Consider the following 25,098-nt stretch of genomic DNA (forward strand, 5'->3'; position numbering starts at 1 on the left):
GAATGTTAGGCAAGCTCTGCCGACTGAGCTGCATCCACTGCCACTGGACCAGCAATCAAACCTGGAGCAGCAGCCTGGCCTTCGAAATGTCAGTTCACCTTGAAGGAGGGGCAAAAGACGAAAAGCTCAGTTCTCTGGCTCATTCCATCTCGGCCTTTGTCCTTTCAGGCATCTTATTGGCTGGGTCGGCTGAGGACCCAGAGAGGGGGCGGGGCTCTGTGACGCACGGATGACGTGTACTGGGGTATAAATAGTCGGCGGGCAGCGCGCTCTAGCACAGGAGCCGCCGGCAAGGGGGCAAAGAGGAAGCTCTATCGAAGCCGGAGAGAAGGTGGGCCTAGCCTGGCGGATCTGCCCCGGCTGAGCCCCGGAAGGCGGTGGCCCGAGAGCGGCTGCAGGCCGCTCCGAGGGGGAGACAGTGGTCGGGCGGGAATCTGGCGTCCTCTGCCTACCGTGGCCCAGAAGGCGCCTTCGATGGCCCCGTAGTCCCCACTAGCGTCCGCGGGCAGAAAGCGGCTGCATCCCCCCAGGGCTGTGTCAGAGGGGCACATTCCAGAGGGTGTGCCTTTCTAAAAAGCTCGCTCATAGCAAAGGTTTTTGAAAAAACTAAGCAACAAAACTATCACCTTTGAAAAGCCCTCCGACGGCTGGGTTGGTGCCATATGGCTGATGCCACCACCATTTCGCAGTCAAGAAAGTTCTTAGGGACAGTCAGCATCCCTGGCTTTCAAGTGTTCCTAAACCGAAACCGGTACTAGCACCATCCCTCTGCTGCTGCACAGTTGGTAGCACGAATTAGCCAAGGAGAGGGTGCTAAATATGTATGTATATGTATGTATGCATATCACTGTCATTTAGCATGTGGGTGTGGTAAAGCTGCATTTCCCCCAAAAGATGACTTAATTTGGCAATGCACCAGACGAATAATGAATTAAACATTATAGTTTCAAAGGGTTTCCTTGGATCAATATTTTGGCTTAGCCTTTGGTAAAGTGAAAGGTGCTTTTAAATAATCAACATTTTGCTGTGGCATACTGTATTTTTATTGGAAGTTGGCCATTCATATAACTGCTATAACTAAACCATCCCACTTAGCCCCATAACACTTGCAGGGTGTCAGGCCATGGTTCACTGTCACAGTAGTCTGCTCTGTATAAGGATCCACGAGAAGCATTTTGAAGGTTGTCAGTGTCTAGAACAGCCAAGATTCCCTAAGTAACTGATACTTTTAATACCTCAAAGTCATTTAAACACCTGTTTCCTATATGGTGGTTCCTTGGTAGCTCAGGACCCAGTTTAAGACCCATACTTAAAGTGAAAGACTGACAGACTCTATTCCTATGAGAATTATAGGTCTGGGATATCCAGTCTGCCACCTGTGTCCCAGGAGAGCTATAAATGCAACTCAACATGTTTGTGGATAATCTAATCAAATATCAAAGGTTGGTACACCCCTAGTGGATTATATAACACTCAGAGTACCAGCACTCAGGAGGCACTGGCAAATGGATCTCTGAGTTCAGGCCAGCAGAGTCTAAAGAAAAAAGTCAGCAAGGTAGGAGCAAAGGGGAAACTAGAGAAGAAAGTCAAGGGTAGTCTGACTCTACGTTATGTGTATGGCACAGTACCATAGATTTTTCTGGTAGAAATCAGTTCGCAACACTGTATAACATTAATGCCTGTATGGACATTATTTGGAAATATATGTGCTTTATCTTTCTGGAAATGGTAATTGGATTTTCTATGTTTTATTTGAACCTAAAATATATTAAAGTATTATGGTGATCCTGGCAAGGCTTTTTATACTGATTTATTTTAAAGTGTGTGTGTGTGTGTGTGTGTGTGTGTGTGTATGTGTGTGTGCGCATGCCCATGAGTGCATGTATGCTAGGGAATGTGCATGAGGGTGTGGGTATATGTGCTTGAATGTGCATGTGCATACATGCCACGTGTGGAGGTTAAAAAACCTCCAACCTCTGGAGTTAGTTCTGTCCTGCTACCTTGTGGGATCCAGCCATTAAATTCAGGTCCTCAGGTCTGTAGGGAATACTTGAGCCATGTCTGTGGTTCATCTACCAGCTTCTTAATGAGTGCTTAATGAGTCACTTAATTGTGCATAGTAAGCAGTTGGTAGTGGGTTTTATTTTGTATGTTACTAGAATAAATACTTAGAGATTAGAAGTAAAGCTAATAATGTTAATAGATTTGGTTTTAGAAATCTCAATAAGAAAATTCAATAAATCTAATGTACAGTGTGTGACTTTGTTTCTGTTCATTATAGTTGAAATTACAGACATCCTGCCAAAATGATTTCTTCAAAGCCCAGACTTGTTGTACCCTATGGCCTCAAGACTCTGCTTGAGGGAGTTAGCAGAGCCATTCTCAAAACCAATCCAACAAATATCACCCAGTTTGCAGCTGTTTATTTTAAAGAACTCATTGTGTTTAGAGAAGGTCTGTATTGCTCTAGATTCTGTATTTGTTGCTTTGCAATCATCTTAAGTTGAAAACCATCTCTATTTGACTTCCTGTGCTTATTCCTTCAGGGAATTCATCTCTGGATATAAAAGACCTGATTAAACAGTTTCACCAGATGAAAGGTAAGCGCCACGAGACGCCTGCTTCAGGGGGGTTGTCACACATCCTTGGTAACACACATAACTATTACCACTGCCTCCTTGGTTGCCAAACCCGAGTCTCCTGTGAAATGACCGTGCTATACTTTGCATTTAACTAAACCCAGTAGGCTTTTGTTATTGTTGTTGTTTTAAACACCAGCATTTCCAGTTTAGAAGACTTTAAATCTTAGAAAGAGGATGGGGGAGAACCATGCTCCAAAATCTAAAATGAAAACTACCACAAATTGGTTCAAGGTCTCAGATTTAGAGTACATCTAATTCCTCATTTTCAGATTAGAGATTCTCAACTAATAGGTTATGAAGTTATTCTGAATTGGTTTTTTTTTTTAAAACCCTCAAAATCTGATGTATCAGCTCCTAGGCATTTCTGATCCAGAATACTCAAGATGTATAAACTCTTTAATGAAGAAGAGTTGAGCCAGGTGGTGGTGGCACACGCCTTTAATCCTAGCACTTGGGAGGCAGAGGCAGGCGGATTTCTGAGTTTGAGGCCAGCCTGGTCTACAGAGTGAGTTCCAGGACAGCCAGGACTACACAGAGAAACCCTGTCTCGAAAAAACAAAACAAACAAACAAAAGAAGAGTTGGGGCTTTATAAAGACAATTCAATGTAAGCATAAAGGTTAGGAGAAAAATCGCTGTCCAAAAGAAGACACACCCACACCATTCTTCCTTGGAAGCCCAGTCTACAAGAGTCTATGTGTTTGCACATACTTTCTGCTGCAAGTCTGTTTGAGTGAATATTTTTTATGAGACAGTAGTTCCCTCCATATCTTAGGCACCGTGACATAGAAGTATATATATGCTTAGAGAAAGCTGTTTTTCATTTATTTGTAAAAGTCTAAATTAAACGATGGCATGAAGCTGAGTTGACAGTAGCAACAAAAACGCTGACTTGTAAGAAACAGCAGAATTTATACCATGAAACATCTAGATTATTATACGTTTAAAAAAGAGGAGGTAATGGTAAAGAACGCATCTAAAATAATGGTGAGAAAAAGCTTCTCACAGAATTTTGTGAAGAGGTAAACTGATTCCAGCCACCGTAGGAAGCAGCTGAGTACTTCTTACCATATGGGCTGACCAGCAGTTTGGATGAGCAGGGGAAGAAGGAATCTATCAGCCACATTTAAACCATCATGTTAAAAAAGGCTTCTTTTTGAAGATTGATGGGTCTGAGTGTTTTCTTGCACAAATGTACTGATACACATACACACACACTCTGCTACTGATACACATACTCACACACACACACTCTACCTTCTGCAGAAGTCAGAAAACGGTGCTGGTTCCCTGGAACTGGAATTCTAGGAAGTTGTGATCTACCACCCAGATGTTGGGAACTGAACCCAGATCTTCTGATAGAGCAATGAGTTCTCTTAACTACTGAGCCATCTCTTCAGCACATGTCATTAGTTAAACCTTAGGTTTCTAAATTTAATACATACACACACACACACACAAATATGTGTGTTTTGTGCATGTGCATGCTATAGCATGTCTGTGTGTGCTATGAGGCGCATGTCTAGGACATCTTTGGGGAGTCAGTTTTCTTTATTCATGTGGGTCCTGGTGACTGAACTCAGGTCATCATCAATGGTCCAAAACACATCATTTTTATGAGTCAAAAATAATAGCAATTAGAAAAATTAGGAAGTCAGATCTAAGAAACTGCACACACCATGATTTGGCTCTGTTGTAAAAGAATGCAAAACTGGGAATAAAGATTAAAATAGGAAACATGGACATGGAGGGGCAGAGAATGGTGTCTATATTCCTGGGATATTGCATTGGCTAGTCTAGCTGCGATTTCAAACACCTGATGTCATTATTAGCTACCTATGATAAACTGTAGGATTTGTTCATGTATTCTTAGCCACATGTTCACACCAAGTGTGAGGACATTTTTCATTTTCTACCATGATCTCGGTTTCTCAGTCAAGGCTGCTGTGCTTTTCTCTTCTAGAACAAGAGCTGCCTTTGAAAATACTGTGTGTATGCTTATCCTAGGTAGGCTTACTATGTCTCATAATGGCAAGACAGTGAGTTTTTATTGTGGGAGGCAACTATCTGATAACATTCTGAGATTAGATTGTTTACTGAGATTTGATCCATGAGTCATTTTAGCAGGTGGACTCAAACATGTGGACTTTGGTCTATATAGGTTAATGTTTTTGCATCTCAAATTTTAAAATTTGGATTAACAGTTAAAAAAAAATGTAGACCAGCCATACTTTTGATGGAATTAAAGAATAGGAGATATGGTTGTTTATCTCTTCAGATAGCTTCAGATATCAATGAGATAGGCATAGCATGCAGATAATCCCGAGAGCAAGCTCACCAAAACAGATTGCACTTGGGGAAGTAAAATAGCAATGGTCATTTCTGTTACTGCAGAGACCATGCAGCAATATGAAATTAGGATGAGAACATGGCTGTCTGGTATTACCTTGGCTCTCTTGTCTTCCTTATGTTGTCAAATGGCTTCTTGTTAGATAGACTGTATCCATCAATCTTGTTCCTCCTATAGACACCTCAAGACTCCCATGTAGTAGAATCGTTCTTCTCCTGAGTGGTGGCTCCCTGTTTTCTGACTGGTTAATTCTCTGCTATTCTTATGACAGGTGCGAGCACATCTGGTCACGTAGTGGTCCAGTTTTCTACACAAAAAAATATCACTTTAACAGCTGACATTTGTCTTTCATCTCAGTACAACTTGCCTTGTGTGAATCCTTGGTTTCAATGCGGAATGTGGCACCTATAATAATCCTACATACATTGTTAGTTGATCCCAATGACAGAGACCTTCTCAGGCCTTGACATCATTTGTAAGATATGAAAATGACCCATTCTTGGAAGACTAAGTCAAGCCTTATTCTGTTCTTTCAGTCTCTTTAGTGAGGCAAGATCAGCCTAAAGCCAACATGAGGTGTTAGAAGTTGGTATGAGTGCGAGAGCTAGCTGCAGTCCCCTACTCTATCTCCCTCAGATCAGACGTGAGCATGTTTCATGAAGAATGCTGAGTCAGTGAAGCTGCTTTGTTCTCCAGAGTGACTCCCAGTGCTTATCGTTAATCTGCCTGCCCAGCAGCACCACTGCATGTTCCTAGTCTGTGTCAAAATGGAGGTAGAAACATTCTTTGCCTGCAAAATTTCATTCTGGGATTTTTTTCCTAGAAAGAAAACTATTTTTGATAGGCACTGGAAACAATTATCTCGCCAATGACTTCAAAATTCCACGTACACTTGGAAGAAGAAAAGAAGTGGCCATGAGAGGCAAGGGTCACCACTCTCATCTTCCCATTCCCTGGAGCTTAGTGTCTTTAGAATGGCTGTGACCCTGCCGTGACCCCGCCGTGGCCCCGTGAGCACTGTTGGGTGTTAGCATGGTCCTTTTCTTGGAATTCTACCTCATCTCCATCTTTTCTTTGAGGCCTGCAGAAAAGTACTTGTCAGTCATTACAAACTCGGGACAGATACCCTCTCTGTATCCTAAACACAAGAGTAACTACCAAATAGGGCGTATTCAGATCAACTCTTTAGTATTTCTGAACTCTGAAGATTTCTACAACTTTTATTATCATTTAAAGTATTGTGTGTGTGTGCGTGTACATGTGTTCAGGTGCTCAAAGGTGTTAGATCTGCTGGAAGTAGAGTTACAGGCAGTTCTGAGTATCTGTATGCAGGGAACAGAACTTGGGTCCTCCGAAGAGCAAGCAGTAAGTGCTCTTAACTGCTGAGGCATCTCTCCAGCCCTGAACTCTAAACATCTGTATTAACATGATTATTAGGTTTTTATGGTTTTAGACCTACAATATTTTACTTAAATTATCTCCCAGTGAATATAAGTTTTGTGCACTGTCAACTCTGTCTGCCCTGTAAGAGCATCACTCTGTCAAAGGTGTTGGTGGGGAATGAGTGTTAAGGAGTGATATAGCTCAGTGGTAGAGCATTCACAAAATGTGAGATTAAATCCCTATGAGATTGGGAAGGTCAGGACAGGCAAGTCCTCAAGAGATAATTAGAAAGGGAGGTTAATGTTAAGAGTAACTTTTCTCAACACACCTGGTGTGGCCATCTATGTCCAGAATCAGGAGACAGAAGACACCTTCCTCCAGAAAGCAGCATGGGAAAGCATTTCTGGTTCTGAGAATAGGATCTTAAGGTCCTAGAGCTATAGCTGATTTGAACTCATGGCAGTCCTCCTGCCTCAGCCTCTCAAGTGCTGGTTTGGTAGGCCTGTGCCACTAACATGGTTTCCAAACCTTTGCCCTGAAGTTAATACTTGTCATAAGAGCAAAATCCACTTTCTCTGCAGACTCTGTACTTTGTGAAGAGACAAGCCTAAGTAGGCATGAAAGCCCTGAAGGAGGTGCAGCCAAGGCAATCAGAGAGGTGTGTGCACTGACCTCAAAATGGGGCTTCCAGAGCAGCTCTGTTCAGGCTCCAATGTTCTATGGCTACCCTCTTGGACCTAGGACTTTCTTGTTTCTTTTTATCCTGGTCAGTATGATTTTGGCTACATCCTAACCACATCAGCAAATATGACCATTTTCAAGTTAGAATATATGCTGCCTTCTAATTGGCTGTGTTGTAATTGGCTGTGTTGGCCAGCTTAGTGCTAAACTTTGCATACTGACTTTCTTAAATGGAGGAATGCATCTGTACGCTTCTGGCATTATCTGAAAGTGTGGAATCATTTACTTCCCATGTTGTCTTTAGTTTTTCCTTGGCTCACCTTGAGGTTTGGTGGTCATGTTTGTATGTGTGGGCATGTACATGTGGAGTCCCAAAACTGACAGTGGTCACATGCCACATATTCAGTGAGAGGCAGGGTCCCTCACTGAATCCAGAGCTTGCCAACCCCTGCTAGCTAGGTCACACTGTCTTCTGGCTTCTCCCGAGTCCTGCCCAGCTCTGACACTTGCACAGTAAGAACTTTATCTCCTGGGCTGTCTCCTTGGTGGCTTTGCTTTGTTTTTGTTTGTTTGGTTTTTGGTTTTTGGGTTTTTTTGGTGGAACTTGGACCAGGTTTCTAGGACCTGAATTACACATTTGCAGGATAGCTTAGAATAATCCCATAATTTTGCCACTATAATATGTTAGTCATTTATTTCTAAGGAAATTAATATAGTTTAGGGGGATGGATTTACTCTTTACAGGTTCATTAGCTAGGCTAATTCTATGCTAATTCAGAGGTTGCACATAGATCCTTGTATATTGGTATTCAAATGTTAACCCTACTGCATTGCTTTATTTAAAATATTTTGAGGAGTCCTTGCTGATTAATTCACCTGTTACTTTTAGTAGAGAAATGGGCAGAAGGAGTGACAGTGGAGAAGAAAGAATGTATCAAGGAACCCATAAAAATACCTCCAGTTCTCTGCGAACCTACACGGATGGAAAAATCCACAGACACAGAGGAGGACAATGTAGCTGGACCACTATTTAGCAACAAAACCACTCAGTTTCCATCAGTTCATGCTGAACTACAGCCTGAGGAGACAAGTGAAGGAGCTTGGGGTCCCTGTGACAAACCAACTACTCCTAAGACGACCACCCCACCCTCATCACCACCTCCAGCGCCTGTCTCTGCCGAGTATGCCTATGTCCCGGCTGACCCAGCTCAGTTTGCTGCTCAGATGTTAGGTAATGTCCCATCTACTTATTCTGAAGTTTTAATGGTGGACGTGGCAACAAGTACGCCTGCTGTTTCCCAGGACGCACTGAGTGCAGAGTTTGCTGAAGAAGTCGTGCTGTCTGCTCCTCTGGTGTGTTCTGGAGAGATGGTAGAAGTGCAGGTTGTGAGCCAAACATCTGCGCAGGTAGTTGTGGGTCCTATTTCTGAGGCTGAACCACCAAAGGCTTCCTCAGCCCCCTTGCAGGGTGAACAAGAACCTCCTGCTTATGATCAAGCTCCTGATACTCAGGTTACATCAGCCTGTTGTATATCATCCATATATAACGATGTGCCTGTCAATGAAGGAGTTGTCTATGTTGAGCAGATACCGGGATACATAGTTATCCCTTTTACTGATCAAGTTGCTTGTGTTAAAGAAATTGAGCAGTCACCACCAGGTAGTCCCAAACCTGTAGAACCCAAGACTAAAATATCTATAGAGTCTCTGAAAATTGTGCAGGTGGAGAATCCCCAACACAAGTCCTCAGTACATATGGAGGCGGGGGCTACAGTTCGGCTCTCTAACACTGCTTTAGATGGTCAGCCCGAGGTACCTGCAGAGGGCTTTCTCAAAGTAGCCTCTGAAAATTCTCTGCACCTTGAAATGGAGATCGTTAACATAAACCCCGATGACCCTGGCCAGGAGGAGTCAGGGGGGAACGCTGCATCCCATTCATCTGGTGACCCCTTCCCTCCTGCACCAGGAGGCTTTACTGAACCAGAAATCCAAGCAGATGGGGAAGCTGCACCTGAACAGGTTTGATGAAGCCAGGTAAGAAAATTAGATACTTGCACACTCACATACTGTTTCAGGTGACGTCTGTATCTAGTGTCCGTCCACCCAGCTCTGCTCTCCTGCCAACTGGCCAAAGTCTAGGTTCAGGTTTTTTTAAATGCCAAACCTACTTAAAGGCTTTGTTGTACTTAAATTTTTACCATTATGGGAATCACATGGTGCTGTCAAAGCTTGATTCATTTTGCACATTTGTAAACATGGGAATCTATTAGGCTTTTAATGCCTGTCTACAAAATGGTTATGGGATGTCACTTTGAGGTTACTCATCCAGGAACAGTTAACTGCAAACACTGCATTTATTTGGGCTGTGGCATTTAAACATGAAAGAAATGGTGGTGTGGCTGACTGCTTTCGCACTGAGTCAGGAGAACTGTGCAATCAGGCTTGGGGTGCTGGCTTGGACACGGCTTCCTGCCTTGGACCTTCCTGCAGCTGAGGGAGCAGCGCTCTAGTTGGATGGAGAGAGGACAGATTAGATGGAGCTTCTGTGACACAGGAAAGCAGTGCAAATCCTGGCTGCCCGCGTGCACACAGCGGCGGATGCAGCTCACAGGCTTGCTCCTTAGCTCAGTTACCGCAGACCCACACTGAAGTCGAGCTGCTTTCTTGGCTGCTTAGCCTCCAGCTGATCTTCCTCCTGACACATGAGTTATAATCACCATCTGCCCTTCTGCCTGGCTGGACACTGCAGTGGCCTCCCTTCTCTCCTGGGTGTCTGAAGAGACATGCATGAAAGAAGTCTCCCACTCCTGTTGCAGAAGCTCTCCACTCTGACTCAACCCAGATTAAATCAGGAATATTACCAAAGCAGGTGCTTAGCAATCAAATTCTGACTGGCAGTGTGACAGACTCAGTGCAGCTGGAATGGCAGAGGGCTGCACAGAGCCCTGCAGCTGGCAGCATGGGGCTTGAGCCACACTTCCGGCCACCTCACTGTTTTCAGGCCCTTAGCTGTTAGCGAGGGACAGCTGTCCTGAATACTGTGTACGAGTCACCAAGAGAACTCAGATTGACATCCTAGATTCTCCTGTTTGGAGAGACTGGAGACTTGGATTGTATTTTTAGTAAAATGAACTTGTCTGAAGCAACTGAAAGTCTCATTTAATCTGTGCATAGTGTGATTTTCTGTGAAGAGAGAAAAGGCCTAGAGTTCAAAACATGAACGGGGCACATGTGAGTCCCTGCCTTGACAAGCCACTCTCAGCAGTAGATTCCCTCCCTAAGAGGTATTGGATGGCTTTTCTAGCCTTCTATATTACAATGCCCACCAGCTTATTGCCGTCTCTGAGGCATAAGGTAGTGTCTAGCTTTGGCTAAGGAGTGCTCTCTGGGACTCTGAGTCCTGATGAGGTAATAGTTTGGAGATGGGAGGTAATAATTTGGAGATGGGAGATGATGGTGCCTGTCAAAAGACCATGGACATTAGGTGGCGAAACTGCTGTGCAGATGTACAAACATGATTTTTTAATGGATTCACATGGTTGATTTCTTCAGAGTGCCACAGGGAAGCCACCCATAAAGTTTAAGATTCTTGTTAGGTAGTTAGGTATGGTGGTAATCCTAGCTCTTGGAAGATTGAGACAGGAAGACTGCCAAGAGTTCAAGGCCAGCCTGGGCTCACAGTAATGTTTTGTCTCAAGGAACCAAAACAGCGTTAAGAGTCTGGAAACAGCAGCTCAGGATACAATTGCTTCTTTAGCCGCATTGTCCCTGCCATCGCTGTCACCCGCTTCCAACTGTTCTGAGCCATCTGCTCCTGCACATTACCAGGCACAATTTCCAGAGTCCTCTCTATAGCATGCTTTATGGCACATACTACAACAACTGCTTATTTATGTTTACAAAAAAAAAAGATTGAAAAAGACATGACTGTGCATAGTGCCTGATACAGAGACCAAACCTTTAATGCCTGCAATTTTTTTCTTATAGCACTAGCAACAAGCGAAGCAGGACAACCACCACCATATTCTAATATGTGGACACTTTATTGTCTAACTGATATGAATCAACAAAGTCGCCCATCACCGCCACCTGCACCTGGGCCTTTTCCCCAAGCAACCCTGTATTTACCTAATCCTAAGGAGCCACAGTATCTGCAAAACCCACCGAAAGTCACTTCTCCAACTTATGTGATGATGGATGACAGCAAGAAGAGCAATGCCCCACCTTTTATATTAGTAGGCTCAAATGTTCAGGAAGCACAGGATTGGAGCCCTCTTCCTGGACATGCTGTTGTGTCACAGCCAGATGCCTTGAAGAGATATGCTGCAGTGCAAGTGCCCATTGCTGTTCCTGCAGATCAGACATTCCAGAGACCTGCCCCAAATCCCCAGAATGCTAGTCCTCCTACAAGTGGACAAGATGGCCCCAGACCGAAAAGCCCAGTCTTTCTTTCTGTTGCTTTCCCAGTAGAAGATGTAGCTAAAAAGAGTTCAGGATCTGGTGACAAACGTACTCCCTTTGGAAGTTATGGTATTGCTGGCGAAATTACTGTGACTACTGCCCATGTCCGCAGAGCAGAGCCCTAAAAGAGTAGGTAACCCTTCCTACTGTGACATGTGGGCTGTGACACACTTGAGCCCTTAGAGGTTGGGGTTTCATACACTTAATAAAACATGGGAGACAATTTATATAAGTGTTTGGCCTCTAACTAGAATGTCCAGACACCTTTGAGTACACGGTAGATTCTAAAAGAATAATAGAAACAAGAAATAGGGAGGAACTGAGGTGAGATGCTGACTGTGTGTCCATACAAGAGGTTAAACAGAGGAGCTGAAAGACTGTTCAACCCATTACATGTATTAGTGAGCTGAAAGTAACAGTTGGACAAAAATTTATCATCAGTGTAGACAGTGGGGCGAGTAAAGCATGAACCCCAGGCAGAAGACAGCACTTTCAAAGTGCTGCCAGGCATGTGGCTTTGGCAGCCATTGTGATCTTGGGGGGCCGAGGGGGAGGCAGGTTTTCAATTGCATGGCCATGATTTTAATCGCAAACAACCTTGAGTTGTCAAGAGGTGGCCTCAGCAGGAAATTCGAGGATATTTTTGTTAGGAACACCAAGCACGTAGATCAGATATTTAAACAGTTCAATGTCTCTTTATTAACAGATGCTGATAATGATGCTGTCTGATTCAGCATTCAAGGTGGAGTTTGTCACCATGTGAACTGTATCAATAAACTTCCTGCAAGCATAAAACTGCATTGTTGTTTTAGTAACTGAGCAAGCCTTCCAGGCAAACACTAAAATTGTACTAGAGGTCTACCTGCCCACTTCATGCTATATATGCTAGGAAGCGGCTCAACCCCACTGCTCGCTCTCTGGCCCTGGGAATACCTTTGATAATTAAGGATAGTGTTAGCTTACCACATCAACTGCAATTCTGAAAGCATTCACACTTTTTTTTTTTTTTTGATATTCTAAAGCCTTTATTTAGCATCATAACACTTGTTAACTTCAAGACAATATAACTTACTGGAAGCTACCTAGGGCCCTTTAGGGCAAGTTATCTCAGTCTGGTTTGGTTGGGGAAAAGCTACTGTACAGTAGGTCTCTAGTACCTTGCAAACTGACAATGCACAAGGCCGCCCCTTACCTACATTATAATACATGAGTGCAGCTTAATTTCTGTGTGGCATTTGCCACTGGAAGTTGAGGCTAAAAGGTTTGTCATTAGATAATGATATTGATTAAAATCTATTTAGGGCATTTTTATGATTTTCAGTTCAAACATACAAGTAAAGTCTAATGACAGTGATCACAAGATGTGAACGTAAATTCATAAATACCTGTTCCAGTTTAGACTTCAAATCAGGAATTCTCAGGGGAGGTGGGAAAGTAAAATTGAGAGGATTAATTTCCCTAAAAGGACATCTTACCAACTTAGTTTTTTGTAAAATGATAATCTACATTTGAGCATGTAACATTGTACAGGAGAATTCTAAACATTTCAAAGCTACACCTAAAATACTCAAGCATTCTAGCATAAAAATATTCAAAATAACTTGATTTTTGGATCACTATAGAATCCCATAGAATATTACACTAGGTTTCTATCTCCAGCAATGTGAGGATAGGAACTGCACCCCAACAGCTTCCCATTTCCCCTGAGCAGTGCTCCCAGACAACTCCTCTCCTCTTCAGGTCATCCCCAGTGTGACCACATGCCTTGCCTTATTGGGTGAAACGCAAATTATAGAGAAGTAGAAACCAAGGGGAAAAAAATTAAACACTTAAGCTTAAGACTTATTTAGATTAGCAAACACCTTGACTTCTCTGCACTTTAATAAATATCAGGCAAATTGAAGTAGTTTCTGTCCCAGTAGCTGCCAGAATAAATCCAGTCCTGTGCTCCACTGTAGGGGTTAGGACCTTGATGGAACCACCTGTTCAATGAGAAAGGACAAAGTTTAGAGGGCAAGTGACTCCAAAAACCACAGGCTACTGCTATTTAAGTAGGCTCTGTGTGCCATGGATTTCCTGAGTGACCTTAAAGAAGTGATGGGTTTTCTAGTGTTTTTTTTCTAGTGGTTTTTATAGTCAGAGAACATATATGTACTATTCTTAAAGGGGATATATCTTCAGGCAAAGTAGCTACAATCCACAGCAGTTAGCAATGAGTGCTAAATGGGATCTGTCCCATGTGTGATCATCCATGAGAGGCAGTCTGTGATGTTGTCAACAGTGTGTCAGTGACTGGAGGGCGTCACATGTACCCCCAAGAGCTCCGTCTGACAGGTGAGCTGAGTGTCAGAGCACTTACACAGTTGCTGGTTGCCCAAATTGGCATTGGCAAACAAGTTTGAGTTTGAAGGCTATGATTTTCCTCATTTGCTATGCTACATACAACTCAGTGAAATTTTACTGGGACTCAATTTAGATTCTTGGGTTATATCTAGCTTTTAACATTTTAACCTGTCCTAATTAAGAAATGAGATGCCTGAGTCATTTCCTTGTTTCTATAATGTAGGACCCAAGCCAGGTATTACCATGCTACCATCCAGCACTTGGGGAGAAGCTTCAATACCGTCCAGTGTTGAGAGACCTGAGGTGCGTGTAGGCAGGAAAGTGAGGGGCACTTAGGCCCTTCCCATTCATGCAACCAGAGAGCCATCTGCCTGGGTTGTAAACCCTTATTTTTTTTTACAAATTATTTTCCAAAAACTATTATGTAAATAAATCCAAAACACCCATTGAGGTAGATGCTGATGTAAGAGCGTTGCTACATCTATTTAAAAGTTGTGAGATGACTATCATGTTTACTAGAATGTTTGCCTATTGTGCTTATGTTGACTTTAACATTCACTTACTAACTGAATCATGGAACAATGGTTACAGGGGACTCATTAATAAAACGAGACTACAAAGGAACTCCCAGACAAATTAAACATCAGATACTTGATAATGCCCAAAATATTTTTCCTAATTTTATCCTATCTAATGCCTGTGTTTGGAAAAAACACTACTCTAATGATGCATTATGTATGCACACGTAAATGATCCTATAATTTACATTTAGACATGAGCAAATGTACTTTCATGCTCAAATCTAACTCTAGATTGTATTCAGTATGGAACTTGGAGATCCTTTCAATATGGAAGGAATGTTGGATAAGGGAAGAAGATAAATGTGCTTAGCAGATGCTGTCTGTAATAACTGTCAACACTGTAGCTTTAACTTCTCAAATCATTTTTCTTGTCACAAACACAACTCTTCGTTTTAGTACTTTAGGATAATGTACCAGGAAATCATGTCCTCTGAGCCTGGGACAGATGAGCAGGGGACCCTGCTTTGTGGCTCACAGTGTGTCACACCCCTGTCACTCACACATAGCAGCCCACTGGTTGGTTCACACTGAGCAGGGCACACACCTTGTCTTCCAGTCCTCTTCTGACTTGGACCTGTTTTTTCGGGCTGCTCTTTGTTTTTCCTCAAGTCGTTTTTTTTCTTCACTAGCTTGATCTAAAATAAGGCCAATAAAAAACACATTCTGATTCAGGACATGCCAGGCATGGCACTAAAACCAGTAACTACAGACAACACTGGCCACATGTTAGCGCCATTGTACAACATTAAAGTCAAGATAAAGTCTGATATACACTAGTGCAGATTGGTGGCAGGTTGGAAATCTTAGCTATTTGGAAATTGAGGCAGGAAGATTATAAATTCAAGGCCAATGTGGGTAACTTAGTAAGACCCTTTCTTTAAAACCAAAAAGGGCTGCCGGGCAGTGGTGGCACACACCTTTAATCCCAGTACTTTAAGAGGCAGAGGCAGGCAGATTTCTGAGTCTGAGGCCAGCCTGGTCTACAGAGTGAGTTCCAGGATAGCCAGGGCTACACAGAGAAACCCTGTCTCGAAAACCAAACAAAACAAAACAAAAACCAACCAAACAAAAAAACCATAAAGGGCTAGAGATCTACCCCAATAGTAGAATATTTACCTAGCCTGTGAAACTCCAGGATCAACTCCCAGTATCAACTAAGTTAATTAGACAAAAAATTCACACATACTCTAGACTAGTCATAGGAAGTGCTGGCACCTGACACTGTCATGTCTCTTTTTTTAACCGATACATTGAAAATTTCATTCATGCATAGAATGGGCTTTCATTAAACAGCATCTAGATACCTCTGCATTTACAAAAAACAATATGCTTATTGTTAGAGCCACAAATGTCAGGTTAAAACACTTTAATGAAAACTGAGTAGGAAAACTAAATAAAAGTGAGATTATTGAAAATTCTGAGTGAGACCTCAGAGATTCCCTTCAGCCATTCCTAGGTAATTCAAACAACTATACAAAATACCTTTGCTCTATCCCTCTGTAGAGAACTAGTCTCAATTAGAACTTTAAGCCCGATACCACACACACTAGAGGAGGAGGTGTGAACTGTCCAAGGCTGTCTGGAGCCATGGCCTCTCGAGTCAACAGAAGTTTCCCATTTTAAGATTAAATGTGTAACTGAAGATGAAGCCGTACTCTCTTATGAGGCCCACAACATGAATTTCAAATACATAGTGAAGTTTGCAGACTACAGTATAAAGGTGCTTAGTGTCCTCTGACTGGTCATTCCTAGCCATCAGCAGTACAATTAACAGAGGGAGCACCATTCACGAATCTGAGCTTAAGTAAGGGTGATCTCAAATTCCCAAACTTAAAGCCAAAGGTGCTAGATTTTAACAGACAGCTCTAAGAGGCTGACTCTGGGTACCATGGCCTGCTGTTGGTCTTCTCACCTATCTCTCCGTTCTCCATGGCTCTGATGTCAGGTCGCAGCCTGCAGTCAGTCTTGGGAATCACACTCTCCATCTCCTTGTCTACTTCATTCAAAACCATGGCAAAGCTGGTAAAGTTATACATCTGAAACACAGCCAAGTGACCATGTTAGCACCTACCACGGTGAGGAGGGAGAAGGCCCCAGGAGAGCTCATCCACTCTATGAGCAACGCTTCCCATGGCAGCTGTGCTGGTCAGCCTTTCTCAGAGGATGGCTAAAGGCCTCCATGGAATCTGCAGCATCCGTGGACATTCAGCTCACAGCAGACTTCACAGGTGAGTACACTGACATCCATGCTGTTTCCTTCATTAAAATCACATCCTGCTGGGTCTGCATCAGTCTGTTTAACAAGGGCTTGTCTCACCCCCAAGTCTCTGTTAAAGAGACCCTCAGACAAACAAAGCTCTATCCAGCATGCCTTCCAGCTCACAGAAAGCCCTTTGCAGGAGGGAATGTGACCTACAGGAGGCAGCAGAGAACAACTAAAAGGCCTTAGGCTCTGCTGCCTGTGGACTGGTGCTATGCAAACTGGATATTAAATAGTTATGGTATTTAGCAGGCTGGGCTCACCTGAGCAGAATTGGGAGGCCGAGGGGCTATCCGCCACAGGAGCACACTTCCAGGGATAATGAATACGCTCTCAGAATCTGGCACTGGCATTTCATCAGACTCCTCAGATGAGCTTGTCTAGAAAACCAAGCAAGGTTATAAATATACAGCTGTGTGCTCTGACGACTAAGCAAGATCTCAGAGCATACACAGAAGGGCTGAGACTCTTTGTCCAAAAAGCAGTTTTCCAAAAGATCAGACTGAGGCATGTGTAGGCACACAGCCCAGGGCACGAGGATCTGAAAGGACTTAGCTTCCATGGTTCCCAGGGCTGTCCCTGGAGCCCCATGCTGGTTGTCAATTACTCCTACACCCTTTCTTCAACCATTAGCAGAAAGAGCATCCCATGCCCTCCAAAGCAACATGGCCAATCCCCAGATGCAAATCAGCAAGGTGGTTACAGCCTCCAGCTACTCAGAATAATTGAGGGATCCTGGGGCCAAAGCAATAAGGAGTTAACCACCAAACACTTGCTCCTGAAGCAGGTGCCAGGAGGCAGGCTGTAGAGGTCACAGACAAACCCAGGAGAAGAGAGCAGGACTGCTCTTCTTGTCCCAGAATGACACGTGCTGGGGTGTCTGGGACTCTAGGCTTATCCCACTCCTTGTATCTGTGTTTAAGCCCTTGTTGCCACTGGCTTTCTTTTCGATAGTGTTTTACATTTTTAAATCTTCTAGTCTTTTAAACACAAAATGAATATTTACTGAAGAAGTTCAAAATGCTCAGAGTTGGGATGCAGAGTGCTACACGTACAGCCTGACAACCTGAGAGCTACACACTAAAGGTCAGGAACACATTTAAGCAGAAGAGAGTCAGATGCCAATGTGTGCACACATGTGAGAATGGAAGTTTACATACTGAGCCACTTAACTAAATTCCTCAATGACACAGAGCCAGCAGGCTTCCTCAGTGCTGCAGACAAAAAGGAGATCTGCTCTGCAAAAGGAACCCAGTAGCTTCCCTGCTGACCTGCCCAGGACCAGACCTCTGCTAAGCATTCTTTTGCTGATTAGACTCCTGTGAAGCTATTGGCATCATAGCAGAAAACATTATGAAGGCAGGTGGGCTCTTTAATCCCAGCACTGGGGAGGCAGAGGCAGGTGGATTTCTGAGTTCAAGGCCAGCCTGGTCTACAGAGTGAGTTCCAGGATAGCCAGGGCTACACAGAGAAACCCTGTCTCAAAAAACCAAAACAAACAAACAAACAAACAAAAAACCCATTGTGAAGCCAAAGATTTATAAGGTGTAATAGAATCCTCAACATGAGTTAACAAAACCATGGCTGCTGGTTGAGGTGCCTTGTGGACAGACAGTGGGACAACAGCAAGGTGTCGTGATGCTGCCCAGGACATGGGGGCCTTTCAGGAAGAGCAGCAGTGGGCAGGAGGGAGAAATGTGTGATGCCGATGCACCCAGGACAGGAGAAAGCAGACCAGGGTGGAAGCTTGAGAGGAAGACTGCTTTTCTATAAAGAACAGAATATAAGAGTACTTTCTGGAATCTGGCCACAGTCCTTTCTACAGGACATGTACAGGCTCGGTGACATGTGTACTGAGGAAGTGGCATTTACCAAGTTCCTTCTCTTATTGCTGCTGCGGCCATGTAGTCTGGGACATTTCCTTCTTCATCCCACTAAGGCTTCCTGCAGAGGACACATGCAGGACCTCGCAGAGCTGACACATGCAGGCAGGAACATGAGGAGCTATGCACTCACAGCTGAGGAAAGCATATCAAAGCTGTGCACTCCAGCCAGAAACAAAACAATCAGGCCCAAGGCTAACTGCTGATTACAAAGTCACAGGTAAATAAATGTGCCGTCTACCCCTGAGAAAAACTGGAACTTCTTGAACCTCCTTACGTCTAAAAATTAATGGGGAGATGAGCAGATGTGGAGAATTTCATGTGAAATGAAACCAGCCAGACTTTGACAAGTCTGATACACTTTCTCTCACATGGATGCTCTAGGTTATACATCATGCCTGCCATGAAAGTGGAAGTGGGACTATTTAGGAGGAGAAAGGGCAAGAAGAAACAGGAAATAGGAAGGAAAGGTGAGAAGGCAGGAAATATGACATATACTTGCTATGTATGTGTGGAGACACCAAAATAAAACCTACCATTTAGTATGAAAGCTGAAGGAATTTTTTAAAAAGAAGAAACAAACAGAAACAACCCCCAGCTTTATGACTTGGTAGATCTGGATTAGGACTTAGACCCTGCATGTTGAATGAGCTATCAGACAATGCCTGGCTGGTAGACAGGGGCCATACTTGGAGCAAAAAGGACTTTAACCGAGAACATAGTGTTCTGAGACCTTCACAAAGTCCAGCAAAGAACTCCACTCATCTAGGAAAAAGGTGCTGCTAGAATGCCCATTTTCTAGTTGACCTCAGAGGCCGAGAGCTAGAACTGATCTGAGCTTGCACTGCTCACAGATGGCAGAGGTGGTTTCTAACCCACAGTCCCTGCTTCTCCTGGCTAGGCTCCAAACAAGCATCCCGTCTCCACAGATACAATTTCTCTTTAGTTCTCACAACTCTGAGTGCAGGAAGAAGATACAAGCCTGCAGAATGCCTATGCAGGCCTTTAGCAGGCAGTCAGCTTGTGCTTGCCTGGGACCGGTACAAGGATGTTCCACAAACAGCAACATCTAGCACGAAGAGAACAGTGTAGGACAGCCTGAACCGTGGTGCTCAGTGAGGTAGAAACAAAAATGAGACAGGTAACGCTTGCAGATGTGAGGAAAACTTACCTAGGAGGACCATTTCTACCTCTAACACACAGGAACAGGAGGGAACCTACTCCTGGGCCACTGAGACAGGCACCAGCTTTCCCAGGTAACACCAGTCAAGTGGCTACTCCATACACTAGTGACACACTGCCACAGCCACCAGAAGCTCAGGCCTGGCATTCTCCACTCAGGACAGATATCTCTCCATTCAAAAGATGCACTGAGAATTCATGTGTTAACAGCACTGACAAATAGCCCAGAGAGAGGTGGCTCGAAGGGGCTGCCACCGCAGGAGCTGCCACCACAGGAGCTGCCACCACAGGAGCCAGTGACTGCACCGCATGCAGGGTGCTTACCTGTTTGCTGTTCTTCTTCTCTTCTGTGTTTTTCTTATCATTTTTTTTGTAAGCATCAAAAGTGGCAGGGTCTACGCTGTACAAGCACTCCGTCCACTTCCCGTAGAGAGCACAGAGTTTCTTTTTGCTATCAAGAGAGACTGTTGTTTAGTTGCTGGCTAAGCCCATGTTGTGCTGTAATAAATTGCTACTGTATTTTTATATGTACAACCTTTAAAGAAATAGTCATTTTCTTTAGAAGACTTTACTGTTATTAGAATGCCAGTCTATTGGACAGCACAGCTGAACACCAATATCTAAATAATCATCTACAATCAAAGCTAAAAAAAAAGAACCCATACCTTTTATCTTGTATGTAGCCTTCCACTTTGTGTAATTCCTTGCCAAAAAGACCACATGGTTTAAAATTCAGCACACACTTGTCCCCAGTCCTACAAAGGAAGATAAATTTGCATGACCATACAATGCCGAGAACAGTACTTGAGGGCTTCCTGGTGGCAGCCACTGTTTGCTGACTTTCTGTACCTTCAGAGTCCCCAGGGGCTTCCCACCCTCCCCTCCATCAGCACTACCCACAAGGATAAGCTCAGAAGCATTCATAGCAATGAGCAACAGAATATGAAACTAACTTTTCAGAACACCTCCTTGTTTTTCCCACTTTACCTGCTGTAGGGCTACAGCAATACCAAGTGAACACAATGGGAAGCCAGCTGAAACTGGAAGGCAGCCCTGGGGAGGGCCAGGGTCCACCCAGCCGGTGCTACACAATGCCAGCAGGAATCATGAATGGAAAGCTGTGTGCTCCCAGTCCCTAAATTCCCACCATGCAGTCAGCCTTTAGCAGAGAAGAGTACATGAAGACTCAGGGGGCGCCTTACTTGTGGTTTATGATTTCCACATTGCCATACTGTTCAATCCAGAGTTTGCCCACGATGATGTTATGCACACAACAGGTGGGGTTTGTCCATGTGTATGCTTCATTGTGTCTAAAAAACAACCCCAAACCCAGATTAGTAGTTGAGAGTCATTTTGTCTAAAACAGGAGTCTGTTTCAAGTGCCATTCGCTGTACAAGTATGATGTCCTGGGTTTAATCCCATGTCAAAGCAGGGTGTAGAGATGCACATCTGTAACCACAGCAATGGAAGCATCCAGAAAGGCAGATTCCAGGGCCTTGCTGGTCCCAGTCAGTGTCTCAAGAAATAGGGTAGACAGCAATACAAGAAAACCCTGGTGTCAACTTTTGGCCTCTATACACTTACCTAAACCGACAGGTGGGGTGGGTGCATATCCATGCTTTCCTCTCTCTCTCTCTCTCTCCTTCCCTCTCTCTCTCTCTCTCTCTCTCTCTCTCTTTCACTCTCTCTCTCTCACACACACACACACACCTCAATGATTTTAACTCATAGTAAAACAAATATTTCCTTCCTCTTTTTATTGTTTTAAAAAATAAACTAGGGGCTGGAGAGATGGCTCAGCAGTTAAGAGCACTGACTGCTCTTCTGAAGGTCCTGAGTTCAAATCCCAGCAACCACATGGTGGCTCACAACCATCCAAAATGAGATCTGCTGCTCTCTTCTGGGGTGTCTGAAGACAGCTACAGTGTACTTACATCTAATAAGTAAATAAATCTCTAAAAAATAAACTATACACAAGTTGAACATCCCTAACTCAAAATTCAACCTCTAAAACATTTGCACACTGACACAAAACTCAAAAAAAAAACCCTTTGATTTCAGAACATTGTGGACCTTGGACTTTCAGATGGTATTTCTTTCAACTGGTAAGATCTACAGCCATTCCAAAATCCAAAGGCTCCTAAATATGGAATAGCTATCTCCCCAAACTTTTCTGAAAAGGAATATTCAACTGTGTTATTCCAAAGTTTGGTGCAACATGAATGGGAAGTGGGGAGGCAGGACATGAAAATGAAGCTCCACACAGCATTTTCCAGAAAAGGTCTGTCCAGTGTACCCCGAGCCAGCTAACCCATTCAAACCCCAACTTGTACTGGTACATAGCGCTTGCTTTGAAAACAAAAGCTTTTGGGGGCCATAGATATAATATAATTTATATACATATATACATATATACATACATACACACACACACACACACACACACACACACACACACACATATATATATATACAATTTTTCAGCGGTCTTTATATATTCTGGACACCAACCCTTTATTAGGTATATAACTTCTAATAGTCTATAGTTTATCTTTCATACACTAAATAGAATAGTTCAGAGAGAGCTTTAAATTTAATCGAGTCTTTAAACCAGTCTTTTGTGTACTGTGCTTTCTGTACTATGTTTGTAAAAAGAGTTCTACCTAAAACTCAAAAGGTTTTCTGTTTCCTTCTAAAGCTTATAGTTTGCCTTTCTTAGTCTATGATCCATACTGACCATACCTCTGCAGAGCCCATATCTGGACTCTCTCCTACCCCCGCCCCCGCCTACCCCCCAACCTCCACTGACATAACAGCAGCAAGGTATCTCAGGAGAGTTGTAAATCTGGCCACCTCTGAGCAAAACTCCTTTTCAAAACTCTCAGTATTTTTAGTTCTATTTTATTTGCTTTCCATATAAATTCAGAATCAAGTCCATTGTGCCTACAGAAAGAACCACCCAGGGCTTAAGGGGTAGTTAAAAGGCACTTGATGAAAATGAGTGAAGAACAGAGACTGCACCCTAGCACCCACAGAAACGCCAGGAAGAGCAGCCCTCCTGCTATTCCTCTATGCAGAAGGCTGAGACACGGGAGCCCTGGTGAGCTGACTGACTAGATCAGCTCAATCACTGAGCTCTGGGTTCAAATGTGAGACCCTGCCTCAGCATATACAGTAGAGTGACCAAGGAAGATAACTGACGTCAGCCTCTGGCCTCCACAGACAGACACTTGAACACAGGTGAACAGGAATACACACACACACACACACACTTGGGGTGAATGCCAAGTGCAAGGACTGGGTTAGGAGAGGAATGGTCCCCACTCTGTGCTTCAGGACACATCTCTGCCCTTACACTCGGTTTGAACTCTCTGTCAACACGGTAAGAGTTGGTTTCACACCTTTACCCAGTTCCTAGCTGCTGAGTGCTTTCTTGGTTTCAGAGACCCACATCTAGTACAGGAGAGGACTAGAGGACCAGGTACTTGCTTTAGGAAAAGGTTCAGAGGTAAAACAAGCCAGAACTTAATCCTCTGTGAGACATCTCTAAGGAGAGAAGAAAGGGCCTCTCTTGGGACCTCTTCTGTCTACCACTAATGCTATTTTGCAATTTGCTGTTCAGACTCTTAGCAGGGAGGAAAAATATAAAACCAGGCATCTCACTGCCACGCTGGTCTTGAGGGTCTGGCTTTTCTTCCTAATCTGTTGTACTTACATCTGTCCTTATAGTCTGTCCTTCCTGTTCAGAATCCCAAAATGTTGCTCTGTGGCTCCTGTTTAGGGTTTCCAGTCCTACTTAGCAGCTGCGAGTGGGCGGAGGACACATGAGCTCATTTAGAAATGCTGCAGACTTTAAAGTTAATCCTGCAGAAGAGAGTTCCCAACCAACCTAATGTCCAACACGTCACATGATTGTCACCTCACTAATTCAGGGTGAATTAATTTAGAAAGATCCTTTTAAAAAAAGGGCATCATGGGAACCAGACGGCTGGTCTTATAAGAACTGCCTTTGAGTTCACCGCACCTACCTTACAGTGGATCCACACACATTAAACATCAATGAAATGTTTTACACCAACCAGCCTGCTTAGCGGTGGCTACCGGCCATGCTTCCCGAAGCCTTTCACTCAGGGACAGGAAGTGTACATGCGATAACACCATTTCGTTCATGATCCTCAGCTGGACAGGCATGGTCGGGTCTGTGTGTGCAGAGGCCACATGAGAGAATGGTTTTCCTGTACTCACTCTAAAAGCTCCAGGGTGATGGTTCCTTTAGGTTCTGCTTCTACACTCTTGCCCCAGAACTTCAGTTTGGGGTAAATTGAGCCATGGAAGATGAAGTCATTGTTGAGTCCTTCTGCATGGAATGCACTGATTGGGGGGTGATGGCTGACCTGCTCTGAGATGAGCCTAAATCCAAGATCATCTCTTAAGATTAAAAGAAAAGAGAAAAATGCTTTGTTGCAGTTAACTGTCATTGAATTTGTCAAAATGTTTAAGAAAAGTTCAATGAAGAAAAGTACTTTCATATCATCCTCATTATAGTGTGCCTTACGTGAGGAATCACAAACCATAAGCAACTATGTCCAGTGCCATTAGGACATCCACGCTTGTACATACGGCTTTGGGTGACTTACACAAGGAGAGGGCTGTGGTCTAAAAGTGAAATGTCCCCCAAGGGCTTGCGTTTTGGAAACCTTGGTCCCCTACTGTTTTGGAAGGTTGTGGGAGCTTTAGGGGGTGGAGCCTTAATGAATGAAATGCATCACTAGAGGCTGGTTGGAAGGCTGGATAGCCTGGATTCACCTCCAGTCTGCTCTCTGCTTCCTGACTGCAGATACCTCCATAATACTGTCTGCAGAAGTCTGTAAGACAGCTTCTTGATTAATGATTGAGGTGGGAGCCCAACCCATGCTGCTCACTGTGGGCAGTGCTGCCCCTGGGGTAGGTGGTCCTGGATAGTATAAGAAAGCAGGATGAGAAAGCAAACCAGTAAGCTGTACTCTTCCATGGTCTCTGCTTCAGTTCCTGCCTCTAGGTTCCTGTTCTGAGTTTCTGACCTAATGTGCTGGTTAGTATTATGTCAACTGGCATAAGCTAGGGTCATCTGAGAGGAGAGAACATCAATCAAGAAAATGCCTTTATAAGACTGGGCTGAAGGTAAGTTTTACGACATTTTCTTAGTGATTGATGTGAGAGGGCGGAGCCCACTGTGGGTGGTGCCATCTGGAGCTTGTAGTCTTGGGTTCTATAAAAAAGCAGGTCATGCCGGGCAGTGGTGGCGCACGCCTTTAGTCCCAGCACTTGGGAGGCAGAGGCAGGCGGATTTCTG

The 25,098-nt window shown here is 43.9% G+C and overlaps 2 protein-coding genes across 14 annotated transcripts in view; one reads left to right on the forward strand and one right to left on the reverse strand.

Moving 5' to 3' along the window:
• The first annotated feature begins 204 nt into the window (after positions 1-204).
• Cabyr (calcium binding tyrosine phosphorylation regulated) lies at positions 205-12,311 on the forward strand. Of its 3 annotated transcripts, none has more exons than XR_004117163.1 (6): positions 205-331; positions 2,282-2,454; positions 2,547-2,600; positions 7,945-9,089; positions 11,043-11,645; positions 12,223-12,299. XR_004117163.1 is itself a non-coding variant. In XM_031365010.1 (6 exons), exons 2-5 carry the CDS (start codon positions 2,307-2,309, stop codon positions 11,639-11,641), a joined length of 1,143 nt encoding a protein of 380 aa, XP_031220870.1. In that variant the 5' UTR covers positions 205-331; positions 2,282-2,306; the 3' UTR covers positions 11,642-11,645; positions 12,223-12,311. The 3 variants fall into 3 exon arrangements, 2 of the variants coding, with proteins under 2 accessions (XP_031220870.1, XP_031220869.1); XM_031365010.1 differs by having other exon boundaries at positions 7,945-8,286; positions 12,223-12,311; XM_031365009.1 differs by lacking the exon at positions 11,043-11,645 and having other exon boundaries at positions 12,223-12,311.
• A 506-nt stretch (positions 12,312-12,817) lies between these two features.
• Positions 12,818-25,098, reverse strand: part of Osbpl1a (oxysterol binding protein like 1A) — a 195,909-nt gene continuing 183,628 nt past the window's right edge. For all 11 annotated transcript variants that reach the window (XM_031364995.1, XM_031364997.1, XM_031364994.1 and 8 more), the window contains 8 exons: positions 24,012-24,194; positions 20,968-21,075; positions 20,431-20,520; positions 20,090-20,216; positions 16,964-17,080; positions 16,353-16,476; positions 14,985-15,075; positions 12,818-13,498 (listed from right to left, as the gene is read on the reverse strand). In XM_031364995.1, the coding sequence (XP_031220855.1) occupies positions 13,396-13,498; positions 14,985-15,075; positions 16,353-16,476; positions 16,964-17,080; positions 20,090-20,216; positions 20,431-20,520; positions 20,968-21,075; positions 24,012-24,194 (943 nt within the window). In that variant the 3' untranslated portion in view covers positions 12,818-13,395. The remainder of the gene's footprint in view (positions 13,499-14,984; positions 15,076-16,352; positions 16,477-16,963; positions 17,081-20,089; positions 20,217-20,430; positions 20,521-20,967; positions 21,076-24,011; positions 24,195-25,098) is intronic.

Source organism: Mastomys coucha, unplaced genomic scaffold, assembly GCF_008632895.1.
Source record: "Mastomys coucha isolate ucsf_1 unplaced genomic scaffold, UCSF_Mcou_1 pScaffold13, whole genome shotgun sequence".
Lineage (NCBI taxonomy): Eukaryota > Metazoa > Chordata > Mammalia > Rodentia > Muridae > Mastomys > Mastomys coucha.

Excerpts from the sequence above, each read along its gene's own strand:
- Cabyr (XM_031365009.1), top strand. The coding sequence starts at position 2,307 with ATGATTTCTTCAAAGCCCAGACTTGTTGTACCCTATGGCCTCAAGACT. Across the intron at positions 2,455-2,546 it reads ACTCATTGTGTTTAGAGAAG|GGAATTCATCTCTGGATATA; the intron begins GTCTGTATTGCT and ends TTATTCCTTCAG. Across the intron at positions 2,601-7,944 it reads ACAGTTTCACCAGATGAAAG|TAGAGAAATGGGCAGAAGGA; the intron begins GTAAGCGCCACG and ends TGTTACTTTTAG.